Source organism: Mustela nigripes, chromosome 1 (assembly GCF_022355385.1).
Source record: "Mustela nigripes isolate SB6536 chromosome 1, MUSNIG.SB6536, whole genome shotgun sequence".
Taxonomy (NCBI): Eukaryota; Metazoa; Chordata; class Mammalia; order Carnivora; family Mustelidae; genus Mustela; species Mustela nigripes.
The window spans coordinates 52,689,398-52,704,804 of record NC_081557.1 but is presented as its reverse complement, the minus strand read 5'-3'; the positions used below and the strand labels follow the sequence as shown (position 1 = coordinate 52,704,804).

Sequence of the window (15,407 nt, the reverse complement as noted above, 5' to 3'; positions counted from 1 at the left end):
CATTTACATTCCAATTCTGATGCCTTTTATTTATTTATTTTTTCTTTCCTGATTGCTCTGGCTAGGACTTTCAATACTACGTTAAATAGGAGTGGTGAGAGTGTGCACCCTGGTCTTATTTTTGATTTTAGAGGAAAAGCATTCAACCTTTCACAGCCTTTCACAGTTGAGTAAGATATTCACTGTAGACTTATCATATGTGTCCTTTATTATGTTGAGGTATAACACCTCTATATTTTATTTGTTGAGAGTTTTTTCTTTCCAAGTTTTTATTTAAATTCCAGTTAACAGTGTGAATTTAGTTTCAGATGTAGAATGTAGTGATTAAACACTTACATACAATATTGATGCTCATCGTAGCAAGTACCCTCCTTAATCCCCATCACCCATTTAACGTTGTCTTCACACCTTCCCTCTGGTAACCATCAATTTGTCCTCGATAGTCAAGAGTCTGTTTCTTGCTTTTTCTCTTGAGAGTTTTTAATCATGAAAAGGTATTTAATTTTGTTAAATGTTCTTTTTTCATCTATAGAGATTATCAAATGATTTTTGTTTTTCATCCTATTAATGTAGTGTATCACATTTATTAGTTTATGTATCTTGAACCATCCTTGCATCATGGGGATGAATCCCACTTGATAGTGGTTTATGATCTTTTTAATGTGGTATTGAATTTGGCTTGCTAATGTTTTGTTGTGAATTTCTGCATTTATATTCATCAGGGATATTGGCCTGTAGTTTTCTTTTCTTTCAATTCTTTTTTTAAAAGATTTTATTTTATTTTATTTAACAGAGAGAGAGATCACAAGTAGGCAGAGAGTCAGGCAGAGAGAGAAGGGGAAGCAGGCTCCCTGCCGAGCAGAGAGCCCGATGCGGGGCTCGATCCCAGGACACTGAGATCATGACCTGAGCCGAAGGCAGCGGCTTAATCCATTGAGCCACCCAGGCGCTTCTAATTCTTTATTTAAATTCTATTTAGTTAACATATACTGTATTATTAGTTTCAAGGGTAGAAATTAGCAATTCACCAATTGCATGTAACAACCAGGGCCTGTAGTTTTCTTGTAGTATCCTTATTTGGCTTTGGTGTCAGGTTAATTTTTTTTTTGTAAAATGAGTTTGGGAGTGTTCTTTCCTCCTCAGTTTCTGGAAGACTTTGAGAAGGATTAGTAATTTTCTAAATATTTGGTAAAATTCACCAGCAAAACAATCTGGCCCCAGGATTTTCTTTGTTGGAAAGTTTTTGATTACTGATTTAGTCTCCTCACTCAGTATCAGTCTGTTTAGATTTTCTATTTCTTCATGATTCATTTTTGGTAGATTGTATGTTTCTAGGAATTTACCTATTTCTTCTAGGTTGTCTAGTTTGTTGGCATATAGTTGGTCATAGAAGTTGCTTATGATCCTTTTTATTTCTGTGGTAATCAGTTGGAGTGTCCACATTTTCATTTGTAATTTTATTTATTTGGGTCCTCTCTTTCTTCCTTGGTCAATCTTGCTACAAGTTTGTTGGATTTGTTTACTTTTTCAAAAGTCAACTTTTAATTTTGTTAATCTTTTCTGATTTTTGCCTGTTCTTTGTTTTACTCATTTACAAAATAAATTGGCCCTTGAATGAAGGGAAGGCCTTGCAGGACCTTGCTACACAACCAAAAGAATATACTGTCAGTCTTCCTCATCGTTTTACCCCCAAAGAATCTCTGTTCATTTACCAAGGTGGTTGTGCATGGGGTTGTACTTTTGGGGGTATTAATGGACATTGGTGCTGAATTGATATGAATTTCTGGAGATTTTAAAAACACCACTGACTTACTAGTCAGAGTAAGGCTTTCAGATGACAGGTAATGGATGGCACTTTGGCTCATGTCCATCTGAACAGTGGGTCTAGTGTGTCCCCAGACCTACTTTGTGGTTATTTCACTAGTTCTGGAATGTATAGTTGGAATAAACATACTCAGCAGCAAGCAGAATTCTCACTAAAACTCCATCATCAAATGGAAGTTGTATATATGAGTGCATTCCCACAGGTTCTAATGCCATAAATAAGTTTCATGGGCAATTTTCCCTTGCTACTATAGCAGATTACTACCAATTGGGTGGCATAAAACAATATGCATTCATTATCTCATAGTTCTGTAGGTCAGAAGTCAGACATACTCAGCTGGGTACTCTGCTTAGGATCTTATAATGCTGAAATCAAGGTGCCAGCTGGCCTGATATTTTATCTGTAGTTCTGAGTGAGAATACACTTAGAGATTTTTTCAAGTTATTGGCACAATCCGTGTATTTCTGGAGTTGTAGGAATGAAGTCCCCTTTCTTTGGCGGTTGTCAGATGGAAGTGTTCTCACCTGCTAGAGGCCAGTGCATTCTTTAGGCCAGTGGCCTTCTCTATCTTCAAAGCTAACAACTGGGTGTCAAGTCCTTCTCACACTGCAAATTTCTCTGAGTTCTTTTTCATCTCCCTTTCTCTTATGTCCTCATCTTCTGATTTTAAGAGTTCATGGAATTACACTGGATTTACCCAGATAAACCAGGTTAATCTCCCTATTTTATTTTATTTTATTTTTTAATTAACATATAATATATTATTGTTTCAGGGCTACTGGTCTGTAAATCACCAGTCTTACACAATTCACAGCACTCACCATAGCACATAGTCTTCCCAGTGTCCATCACCGAGCCACCCCATCCTTCCCTCCCTCCTCCCCTCCAGCAACACTCAGTTTGTTTCCTGAATTAAGAGTCTCTTATGATTTGTCTCCTTCTCTGGTTTCATCTTGTTTCATTTTTCACCTCTCTTCCCCTATGATTCTCTGTCTTGTTTCTCAAATTCTTCATATCAGTGAGATCATATAATTGTCTTTCTCTGATTTACTTACTTCACTTAGCATAATACCTTCTAGTTCCATCCACGTTGTTGTGAATGACAAGATTTTTTTGATTACTCCATAATATTCATATATATTTATATATACACCACATCTTCTTTACCCATTCATCTGTTGATGGATATCTAGGCTCATTCCATAGTTTGGCTGTTGTGGACATTGTTGGTATAAACATTGGGATGCAGTTACCCCTTCAGATCACTACCTTTGTATCTTTGGGGCAAATGCTCAGTAGTGCAGTTTCTGGGTTGCAGGGAAGCTCTATTTTTAACTGTTGGAAGAACCTCGATACCGTATTCCAGGTGGCTGCAACAGCTTGCATTCCCACCAACAATGTAGGAGGGTTCCCCTTTCTTGATATCCTCACCAATATCTGTCGTTTCCTGACTTGCTAATTTCTGACTGGTGTGAGGTGGTCTCTCACTCTGGTTTTGATTTGTATTTCCATGATGCTGAGTGATGTTGAGCACTAATATGCATTGGCGGAAGATGCAAGAAAGCTGCATTGTGCAGCTATGGGAAAGCAGGGATGGGGTCCTGGAAGAGTTCTTTAAGCACCAGTGCAATAAATGTGGATTTAGACAAAGTTGTGTTGACTAGGCTGTCCTAACGGGCTTTCTCTATTGTAGGATAGAGAAAAGGGACACATGATTCTGGTGCTAGGTTTATATAAAACAAATGACCTAGAGCAGAGAGAATGCTGCTTGAAAATATTAAGTTATAAGAAGCCTAAATTGGACAGTCCATGTAGAGTGAGCCTACTGCATATTCATCAGCGACCATATATTCCCAGATTAAAGGAGTGATGACCAAGAAAGACTTGCTTTTTCAATTCCCACTGATGTGTAGTCAGTCACTTAAGCTTACTCTTTTTATTTTATTTTATTTTATTTTATTTATTTATTTGATGCAGAGAGACACAAAGAGAGGGAACACAAGCAGGGGGAATGGGAGAGGGAGAAGTAGGCTTCCAGTTGAGCAGGGAGCCCCATGGGGGCTCTATCCCAGGACCCTGAGATCATGACCTGAACCAAAGGCAGATGCGTAATGACTAAGCCACCCAGGTGCCCCAAGCTTACTCTTTTTCATTCTTCTCACTTGCTTTTGTTATCTGCCCTCTGCCCCAAACCACCACCAAGCGTGAGTGCAGATGAATGGAACAGGAAGAAGTAGAATAGGGAGGGAGGAAAAAAAAAATCACAGCTCTTCCTTTGCCTGAAGTTCATAGCAGGTGGATGAGAACTTCACTTAAGTTTGGTGAGAGAATTTTTTGTTTTTGTTTTTGTTTTTAAAGATTTTATTTATTTATTTGACAGAGAGAGAGATCACAAGCAGGCAGAGAGAGAGAGAGGGAAGCAGGCTCCCCGCTGGGCAGAAAACCCTATGTGGGATCACGACCTGAGCTGAAGACAGAGGTTTAACTCACTGAGCCACCCAGGCACCCCAGTGAGAGAGTTTTGAGCTGAACTAAACTAGTAATAATATTTACATGAGATTGAATATGCAAAATAAGGTTGAAAAGAAGTGGAAAAAAAATCTAATGTGGCTAGAGAAATGATTGGAAAAGATAGAGGCACCATTAAATGGCAAACCTTAGTTTTCCATTCTTACTTGAAAGCAAAGCCTATGTCATTTCTTGTTTAAGCTATTTGATTAATCCTTTGGCTGTATCTAGACTGATAGTAAGTCCATATTTTATTTTCAAGAACTTTGATTGTTTTGATTATCCCTGTGCTTGTATGAAAACATCATATTCTTGGGGCCCCTGCCTGGTTCAGTCAGTAGAACATGTGGCTCTTGATCTTGGGGTTGTAAATTCAGTCCTCATGGTGGATATAGAGATTGCTTAAAAGCTTAAAAAAAAAAAAAAGCAAAAACATATTCTTGTTACATGGATATTAGTCCTTCCTGTATTTCTCTAAAATTCTTAAATATATTTGTTTTGTGATTCTTTTATGATTGCTCTATTGCTCTGTTTTCTTGGATGCAAGTTACTCTATTTGTCAGCTTTATTGGATTCGTTTGTTGATGATTTCTGATTTCTGCTTATAAGCTCACGTTCTACCAAATGCTGTTCCCGGTGTCTTGGTTTGTGATACTTCTCAATATGGTGACTACTTGCCTGTTTCTTTCTTCTGGGTGTGTCTTATAGGCCCTGACCAAAGAGAATTTCCTTTGTTATTTTTAATGTGGTTATATGTTCATTAATCTATATTTTATAGTATTAAAATATAATTTCCCTAGGTTTTATATTGAGAGAAGGTAATTTCTGTTATATGGAAATGAGTCTAAATTATTTGACATGTAATATCTAGACCAAGTATAACACTGTTTCTCTTGGCAAATCATTATCATATCATATCTCTCATAATCTACTTTCAGAACAGAACACATCTGAACGGTTTTTGTGTTTTTTTAAAAAAAGATTTTATTTATTTATTTGACAGATCACAAATGGGCAGAGAGGTAGGCAGAGAGGGAGAAGCAGGCTCCCCACAGAGCAGAGAGCCCAATGCAGGGCTCAATCCCAGGACCCTGAGATCATGACCTGAGCCAAAGGCAGAGGCCTAACCCACTGAGCCACCCAGGTGCCCCTTGAACTGTTTTTAAAAGGCCCAAATCTTTTAGCTCTAGCATAGAGCAATTAATACAATAACTATGGTTACAAGTATGATGGAAAACATATGCAAATGGTCAAAGAAACTGCCAAAATGGAAAGTACCAGTTTTATTAAGGTGGTGAACTTATGGATGACTTTTTCTCTTTTGACTTTCCAGAATTTCTGTATTATTATTTTTTTGAAGAGGACATAATTTTTGAGTATATATTCTAAATAACTTTAAAAAATCCTACCACTAATACAGACCCCTCCCCCCAGTAAAGTACCCAGTTGCCTCTAGGATAAAGTTAAAACTTCTCAACCAAATATCTCCAAAACTTTTCACAGATATGTTCCCAGATTGCTTCTCTTATCTTCTTCCATTTTCTTATGCTTTATTTAGTCCAGTCTTGTTCCCCACCCTTGACACAGACACTACTAATTTCTGCTATGTTTTAAGGATTGAAACACATTTTTGCAGGGTCATTTTTCTAGGTACAGGATACTGGTTCTTTTGGTCCATTGTTTTGCTGAGTTTATTTGGGATCCTGGCTGCCTACAGTACATTGCTGGTGGTGAGTAATATTTCATTGCGGTTGGTGAGTAATGTTTTGCATTTCTCCTACTCTCTTCCTGAGTAGCCTTGTGAGGTGCTCCTGTCTGGGATGGCATCCAGTAGGTGCTGGGAGCCTTCATAACCTAAGATCACTCTTGTCTTAGCAGAGTTGGGGTTTACATCAGCTACTTGAATCTTAGGCACAAAGGATGGATGGAGGAAAGAAAGGCTTGCGCTGTTAGACCATCTGTTTTACAACCTTCCCTTTTAAAGTGTGGCAGAACATCCTTTTTCTAATCTTGTTTCATAACCTATTTTATGGTTTACTCGATGTTGTTACGTTAAATGCTCCAGATTCACATTAGCAGTACCTTTACATATTGAACTACCTCATTTCATATCCTGTCTCCTGAGAATCAGTCTTTCCGAGCCTTATAAATTAGCTAGTTTTTCAAACCTATTCTAAGGTGCAAATGAACATTATTAGTCCTCTAGTTTAGGTGCAGAGTACATTTTAGCAAGTCTTTTGGCAAAGAGTGACCCTGTCTCTATTGCCTGACATAGTAGTATAGTGTGGTATGAGAAATTCAGGCCAAGCAAGAGAAAAGTCTGTAGAAGTGGAAAGCTACGGGAGGATAACTTTCAGGTAATGGGAGTTTTTCAGTGCCCACTTATCTATAGAACGTATATATCTTTATCCGATTTCACAATTCACTGTCCTTACTGATTTCTTTTATGATACAGAAGACCCCAACCCACCAAATCCATTGCCATTTGCATTTTTTCAACAAAATTTATTAATCACTGTATGAGTGATAAGCACTGAGTATACAGTGATCAACAAAACATGCAGTTTCTGTTTTCATGCACAGTACTTCCAAGAGATAGGTATGAGACGTGAAGTTAGTGTCTTAAATCAATGAATTTAGACTCTAGTAGGGCAACTAACTCATAGATAAAAATAACTAACACAGGCAGAACATTGTATTTGTCATTAGAGAGACCTAAAAAAAGTTCTGCATGGGTTCTGAGAAGGAAAAGGTGACTTACAGCCAAGAGGATTAAGTAAGGTTTCTTGGAAGAAGTGACACTGATGTGTGATCTTGAAGGGATGGTGGATTTGGACACGTGTATATGGGGATGGGGGAAGACCATTCCAGGCTGTGGAATATTATGACAAAGGTGCATGACAAAAATTTGGAATGTGACTACATAAGAGGGCAAAGTCAGTTCTGTTAGCATGTAGGGAACACAGCTAAAAAGATGGGCTTGTGACAGATTTTGGAAGGTCTGGAAATAGGGCTAAGATATTTGGCATTAATCAGATTTCTATTTTAGGAAAACCGTCCTGAAAATTGTGGTGTAGAGGGTGGCTATAGGCAGGGAGGGTGGCTAGAAACTTTTTAATGGGGAAAATGCAGATGAAGGATGTGCTCTGGGCAAAACTCTGACCACTGACTTGTACTGCTCTTATACACAGTGAACATGAACTGGTATAGCTAGCTTCTAAGGTGGGAATGAATTCTAGTGTTTCAACAAGGCAGTTTATTATAACTACAACAGACTTTCTACTCTACCCTACTTCTTTTTGGATACATACAGGGACAACAACAGTGCACAAAGAGGAAAACCTTAGTTCTATTTCTATTGTTAGGTTACTTTGTAACCCTGGTCAGTCATATAACCCTTTGAACCTCCATTTCTTTTCTTTCAAATGAGAATGATAATATTTTTTAAAAATGGTATTTTATTGGGCTGGATAAAGAACAAATGAAATCAGATACATAAAATTATTTTGATAAAAAGTTTAAGACCTTTATACATTCCAACTCTCATTAATATCCTGAGCATCTAAGGGTTCTGATTTTGTTTTCCTCTCCATAGTGACTTTTAGACTGGTTAGAGTAGATTCAAATCTAATTAAGATTTATTGACTAAATATCAGGTTAACAACAGTAGTTAAGAGATGTAACAATGGCACTGATTCCTCGAGAAAGAGCTTTTTAATAGCCCTTGGAAGGGCTGGCCTCTGCCTTCTTTCACAAGTGGGTCTAAGTAATACCAGGAATATAGTTCATCATGGGGAAAAGAAATTGGTAGGAACTCAGGAAGTGTATCAGTGTGGTGATTGTTATGAGATTCCAGAGATGAAAATAATTCTTCCTGGGGGTGCCGGTGAATGTTACAAATAGAGGTGACATTTGAACTGCCTTTGAAGAAGCATCAGTGGTGAGGGGAGAGAGAACTTCTCAGGCAGGGGAGCCTCATGGCAGACAACCAGAGGCTGCAAAGTGCAGGCATAGCGAGAAGTGAATGTAGTGCCGGACTGTGAAAGGAATTTTGAGCTACAGAACACTGCTTTGGGGAGTAACTTGTTGATTTCAACATAACCTCCTTTTTCTTCTTTGCTTTTCCAGGTGCTTGCATTTTTGTTGGTTTGGGAAGGGTATGAACCAAACCTGCACTGGTTTCATAAGGTAGGATACTGAACCTTTGTAGGAGACCTTGGGCCATGACTGACTGTGCCTCTCAGGCACTCAGTGTTAAGTAGAGTCATCCTTCTTTCATTGTTCCCCTTAGAAAGAAGAGATCTATTTATATTGCTTTAACTGAAATAATTTAATTTCTAACAGATGTAACTGATTTACTGAAGGGACTGAACTCAAACTTCATTTTTCTTTTTTTCTTCTTTTTTTACCATTTGTTGTTAAACTCGCTCTGTGACTGTTATTCCCCTTTTGCCTAAGTAACATCTTAGGCAAACTCCATTACTTTCTCGGTCTTTTATAGTCATAAGAACATTCTCATTTCCGTCATTGAAAATTTCAGTTCATTGTAATAACAAAATCTTCAACATTATAAGATTTTTCCTCTCCTTTTTTGGACCTGACCCAGGCCTGGAAGCTTGCAGTGATAGAGCATGATGGTCCTTCTAACTCTCTTTTCACCAGAATAGGGCACAGGGGAAAGGGAGTAGGATAAAAGAACACAGTTGCGCAAAGAGGGGCAAGAGGGTCATCTGAGGTTGATGCTTTCAGGACCAGGTAAATTTACAGTTGGCTTTTTATCTGACAGACTTTTTCATTCATTTTTTTTTAAAGATTTGATTTATTTATTTGACAGACAGAGATCACAGGTAGGCAGAGAGGCAGGCAGAGAGGTAGGCAAACAGGCTCCCGGCTGAGCAGAGAGCCCAATGTGGGACTTGATCCAAGGACACTGAGATCATGATCTGAGCCGAAGGAAGGCACTTAACCCACTGAGCCACCCACGTGCCCCCCAACAGGCTTTTTCTAGGTGTATTTTCAGAGACTTCTGCTGAGAACTTTGACTATACCTTTCTTGGTAGAGTCAGTATCTGTCTTCCTATACACCCAGAAATTTCTTGAGGTTTTTTCAACCTTCCCTTATTTTGGAGCCCTTTAAAATGACCCCAGAATGGTGTGTCTCAAGGGATCTGTATTTGTTCCACAGCAAGCAGCATCTGTGCCCCAATATCTGCTAACGTGCAGCTCATTTCCAACATAGCCTCCCTCATTTTGTCCTGCTATGGGCTTGAACAGCTCCAGCCCCAGCCTCTTGCCTTTCTAAAGATTTTTTTTCAGGCATGGTTTGTTACCATATCTTGTTTTTCCCAAACCCAGGAACATATCAAACTCTGAGTGGTCCCCTTAAGTTTTCTCCTATTCAAATGAGATCTATGAACTGAAAATATAAATTTAAAAGTTATTAGAACAGATCAAAATTGAAGTTATAAGATCTTACAGGGAAAGAATATAGATTGAGAAGTGAAAAAATAAGCCTTATTGAGATCACCATCTGTTTTGGAGTTGGGACACCATGATCAGTTAGTCACTACTGAGAGTCATGTGAAATCTAAAGAAGAAGACAAATGAATAGACAAAAAGCAAAATCAGACTGATAAATACAAAGAACAGTTGGTTGCAGGGGAGTAGGGGTGGGGGGTGCTGGGCAAAATGGGTAAAGTGGAGCAGGAGATACAGGCTTCTACTTAGGAAATGACTAAGTCACAGGACTAAAAGATACAGTATAGGGAATATAGTCTGCGGTGTTCCAGTAATGTTGCATGGTGACAGATGGTAGTTACACTTGGGGTGAGCATAGTAACATAGTTGTCGAAAATGAAAATGCTAATTTGAAAAGATAATGAACCCCTGTGTTTATCACAGCATTATTTATGGTAGCTAACATATGGAAGTAGTCTATGTCCATCAGTAGATGAATGGATAAAGAAGATGTGGTATACATACATAATGGAATATTACTCAGCCATAAAAAATGAGATCTTGATATTTACAACAACATGGATGGGCTTAAAGAATATTATGCTCAGTGAAATAAGTCAGAGAAAGACAAATACCATATGATTTCACTTGTATTTAGATTCTAAAAAACAAAGCAAGTAAGCAAACAAAAACCAGAAAAAAACCCTGAAAATACAGAGAACAAACTGGTGGTTGCCAGAGGGGAGGTAGGAGGGAATAAGCCAAAAGAGGGTAATGGAGTGTGGAGTGGAAGTTATAGCTTCCAGTCACAGAATTAATGTTACAGAAATGAAAGGTGGTACAGCATAGGGAATATAGTCAATGGTATTGTAATAGTGTTATATGGATGATAGATGGTAGCTTGAGGTGAGCATATCATAATACATAGATTTACCCAATCATTATGTTATATACCTGAGACTTTTGGAACATTGTGTGCCAACTATATTTCAATGAAAAAAACCCACACCCCACATTTAAAGTCCAAAGAACAGATTGTATCTTAATAGAAGAGGAAGGACATTTTTCTGAGTAACTGCATTTGACAGGTTCACATTTTTCTAAGAGAAAATGTTTTATATGTACTTTCTAATTGCCTGTATCCTTTGAATCATTAATAAAAAGTTTGGTGTTGAGTAGATCATAGAATCCTATGAGATTCATATGAGTCTGATTTGACAATTAAACCCTTATGTTGGGATGCTTCTGTTTTTTCAGTAGGCAACGTAAGATTTCTGCATCTTTGTACATAGGAGAGATTGGCATGTATAGGCATACCTTATGTCACTCTGCTTCAGTTTATTGCAGTTTGCAGATACTTTTCCTTTATTACTGTATACTGTATTGTTTGTTTCAGGGGCACAGATCTGTGATTCATCAGTCTTACACAATTCACAGCACTCCCCATAGCATAGACCCTCCCCAATGTTCATCACACAGCCACTCCATTCCTCCTACCCCCCTCCACTCTAGCAACCCTCAGTTTGTTTCCTGAATTAAGAGTCTTTTATGGTTTGTCTCCCTCTCTGGTTTCATCTTGTTTCATTTTTCTCTCCCTTCCGTTATGATCCTCTGTCTTGTTTCTCAAATTCTTCAGTCAGTGAGATCATATGATAATTTTCTTTCTCTGATTGACTTATTTCACTCAGCAAAATGCCCTCTATTTCCATACACGTCGTTGTAAATAGCAAGATTTCAGTTTTTTGATGTCTGCATAATATTCCATTGTGTGTGTGTGTGTATGTGTGTATATATATATATATATATATATATATATATACCATATCTTCTTTATCCATTCATCTGTTGATGGACATCTAGGCTCTTTCCATAGTTTGGATACTATGGACATTGCTGCTGTAAACATTATGGTGCATATGCCCCTTCAGATCACTGCATTTTTATTTTTAGGGTAAATACCCAGTAGTATGGTTGCTGGGTTATAGGGTTGCTGTATTTTCAACATTTTGAGGAACATCCATACTGTTTTCCAGAGTGACTGCACCATCTTGCATTCCCACCAACAATGTAGGAGGGTTCCCCTTTCTTGACATCCTCACCAACATCTGTCGTTTCCTGACTTGTTAATTTTAGCCATTCTGACTGGTGTGAGATTGTATCTCATTGTGGTTTTGATTTGTTTTTCCCTGATGCTGAGTGATGTTGAGCACTTTTTCATGTGTTTCTTGGCCATTTGGATGTCTTCGTTGCAGAAATATCTGTTCATGTCTTCTGCCCATTTCTTGATTGGATATTTGTTCCTTGGGTATTGAATTTGATAAGTTCTTTACAGATTTTGGATACTACCCCTTTCTCTGCTATGTCATTTGCAAATATCTTCTCCCATCCTGCCAGTTGTCTTTTCGTTTTGTTGACTGTTTCCTTTGCTGCACAAAAGCCTTTGATCTTGATGAAGACCCAGGAGTTCATTTTTGCTTTTGATTCCCTTGCCTCTGGAGATGTGTCTAAGCAAGAAGTTGCTGTGGTTGAGGTCAAAAAGGTTGCTGCCAGTGTTCTCTTCTAGGATTTTGATGGATACCTGCCTTACATTTAGGTCTTTCGTGCATTTTGAGTTTATCTTTGTGTACAGTGGGAGAAAGTTGTCTAGGTTCATTCTCCTACATGTGGGTGTCCAATTTTCCCAACACCATTTGTTGAAGAGACTGTGTTTTTTCCATTGGACGTTCCTCCCTGCCTTGTCGGAAGAGTAGTTGACCATAGAGTTGAGGGTCCATTTCTGGGCTCTCTATTCTGTTCCATTGATCTGTGTGTCTGTTTTTGTGCCAGTATCGTACTGTCTTGATGATTACAGCTTTGTAATAGAGCTTAAAGTCTGGAATGTGATGCCGCTACCTTTAGTTTCTTTTTCAGCATTCCTCTGGCTATTTGGGGACTTTTCTGGTTCCATATAAATTTTAGGATTATTTGTTCCATTTCTTTGGAAACAGTTGATGGTATTTTGATAGGGATTGCATTAAATGTGTAGTAGATTGCTTTCAGTAGCACAGACATTTTCACAATATTTGTTCTTCCAATCCATGAGCATGGAACGTTTTTCCATTTCTTTGTGTCTTCCTCAGTTTCTTTCATGAGTACTCTATATTTTTCTGAGTACAGATTCTTGGCCTCTTTGATTAGGTTTATTCCTAGATGTCTTAAGGTTTTGGGTGCAATTGCGAATGGGATTGACACTTTAATTTCTCTTTCTTCTGTCTTGCTGTATAAAAATACAACTAATTTCTGTGCATTGATTTTATATCCTGACACTTTACTGAATTCCTGTATGAGTTCTAGCAGTGTTGGAGTGGAGTCTTTTGGGTTTTCCACATGAAGTATCATATCATCTACAAAGAGGTTTGACTTCTTCTTTGCGAATTTGGATGATTTTATTTCTTTTTGTTGTCTGATTTCTGAGGCTAGGACTTCTAGTACTATGTTGAATAGCAGTGGTGATAGTGGACATCCCTGCCGCATTCCTAACCTTAGGGGAAAAGCTCTCCGTTTCCCCCACTGAGAATGATTTTTGCTGTGGGTTTTTCATAGATGGCTTTGATGATATTGAGGTGTGTACCCTCTATCCCTACACTGTGCAGAGTTTTGATCAAGAAAGGATGCTGTACTTTGTCAAATGCTTTCTCAGCATCTATTGAGAGTATCGTATGGTTCTTGTTCTTTCTTTCATTAATGAATTGAATCACATTGACTGAATTGCAGATATTGAACCAATGTTGAAGCCCAGGAATAAATCCCACTTGGTTGTGGTGCATAATCCTTTTAAGGTACTATTGGATCCCATTGACTAGTATTTTGATGAGAATTTTTGGATCTATGTTCATCAGGGATATTGGTCTGTAATTGTCTTTTTTGATGGGATCTTTGTCTGGTTTTGGGATCATGGTAATGCTGGCCTCATAAAATGAGTTTGGGAGTTTCCCTTCCATTTCTGTTTTTTTGGAACAGTTTCAGGAGAATAAGTAATAATTCTTCTTTAAATGTTTGGCAGAATTCCTCTGGGAAGCTGTTTGGTGTTGGACTCTTGTTTTTTGGGAGATTTTTGATGACTGCTTCAATCTCTTTACTAATTATGGGTCTGCTCAGGTTTTCTATTTCTTCCTGGTTCAGTTTTGGTAGCTTATACGTCACTAGGAATGCAACCATTTCTTCCAGATGGTCTAACTTGCTGGTGTATAGTTGCTTGTGGTATGTTCTTGTAATTGTTTGTCTTTCTTTGGTGTTGGTTGTGATCTCTCCTATTTCATTCATGATTTTATTAATTTGGGTCCTTTCTCTTTCTCTTTTGGTCTTAAGTCTGGCCAGGGGTTTATCAGTTGTATTAATTCATTCACAGAACCAGCTTCTAGTTCCGTTTCTCTGTTCTACTGTTCTTTTGGTTTCTCATTCACTGATTTCTGCTCTGATGTTTATTCTTTCTCTTCTCCTGCTGGGTTTAGGCTTTCTTTGCTGTTCTTTCTCTAGCTTCCTTAGGTGTTGGGTTAGGTCGTGTATTTGAGACCTTTCTAGTTTCTTGAGAAAGGCTTGTATGGCTATATACATTCCTCTTAGGACCGCTTTTGCTGTATTCCACAGATTTTGAACAGTTGTGTTTTCATGATTTTTTTCAATTCTTCTTTAATTTCCTCATTGACTCATTCATTCTTTAGTAGGATGCTCTTTAGCCTCCATGTATTTGTGTTCTTTCCAACTTTCCTCTTGTGATTGAGTTCTAGTTTCAGAGCATGGTGGTCTGAAAATAAGCAGGGAATGATCCCAGTCTTTTGGTGCTGGTTGAGACCTGATTTGTGACTCAAGATGTGATCTCTTCTGGAGAATGTTCCATGAACACTAGAGAAGAATGTGTATTCTCTTGCTTTTGGTTGGAGTGTTCTGAATGTATCTGTGATGTCCATCTGGTCCAGTGTGTCATTCAAAGCCTTTATGTCCTTGCTGACCTTTTGCTTAGACGATCTGTCCATTTCAGTGAGGAGGGGGGTGTTAACAGGGTCCCCTGTTAATTACTGTATTATTGTCAATGTGTTTCTTTGATTTTGTTATTAGTAGGTTTATATAAGTGGCATATAGGGGCACTTATATAAACATGTTAGGGGCATAGATATTTAAAATTGTTAGATCTTCTTGTCGTATGGACCCTTTAAGTATGACATAGTGTTCTTTCTCAACTCTTCTTATCATATTTGGCTTCAGATCTAATTTTTCTGATAAAAAGATTGCCACCCCAGCTGTCTTTTGATGTCCGTTAGCATGGTAAATGGTTTTCCACCCCCTCCCTCTCAATCTGGAGGTGTCTTTGGATCTAAAATGAGCCTCTTGCAGACAGTGTATTGTTGGCTCTTTTTTTTTTTTTTTTAAATCCATTCTGACACCCTGTGTTTTTTGATTGGGACCTTTAGCCCATTTACATTCAGGGTACCTATTGAGAGATATGAATTTGGTGCTATGGTATTGCCTGTAAGGTGACTGTTAAGTGTATATATATATTGTCTCTGTTCCTTTCTGGTCTGTTACTTTTAGGCTTTCTCTTTGCTTAGAGGATCCCTTTCAATATTTCCTGTAGGGCTGG

General features: G+C 38.1%; 1 protein-coding gene across 1 annotated transcript in view; it reads left to right on the top strand.

Moving 5' to 3' along the window:
• GDPD4 (glycerophosphodiester phosphodiesterase domain containing 4) overlaps nt 1–15,407 on the top strand; it is a 141,590-nt gene that overhangs the window by 26,083 nt on the left and 100,100 nt on the right. The window contains exons 3-4 of the mRNA XM_059399641.1: nt 5,970–6,063; nt 8,462–8,521. Coding sequence (XP_059255624.1) covers nt 5,970–6,063; nt 8,462–8,521 — 154 coding nt within the window. The remainder of the gene's footprint in view (nt 1–5,969; nt 6,064–8,461; nt 8,522–15,407) is intronic.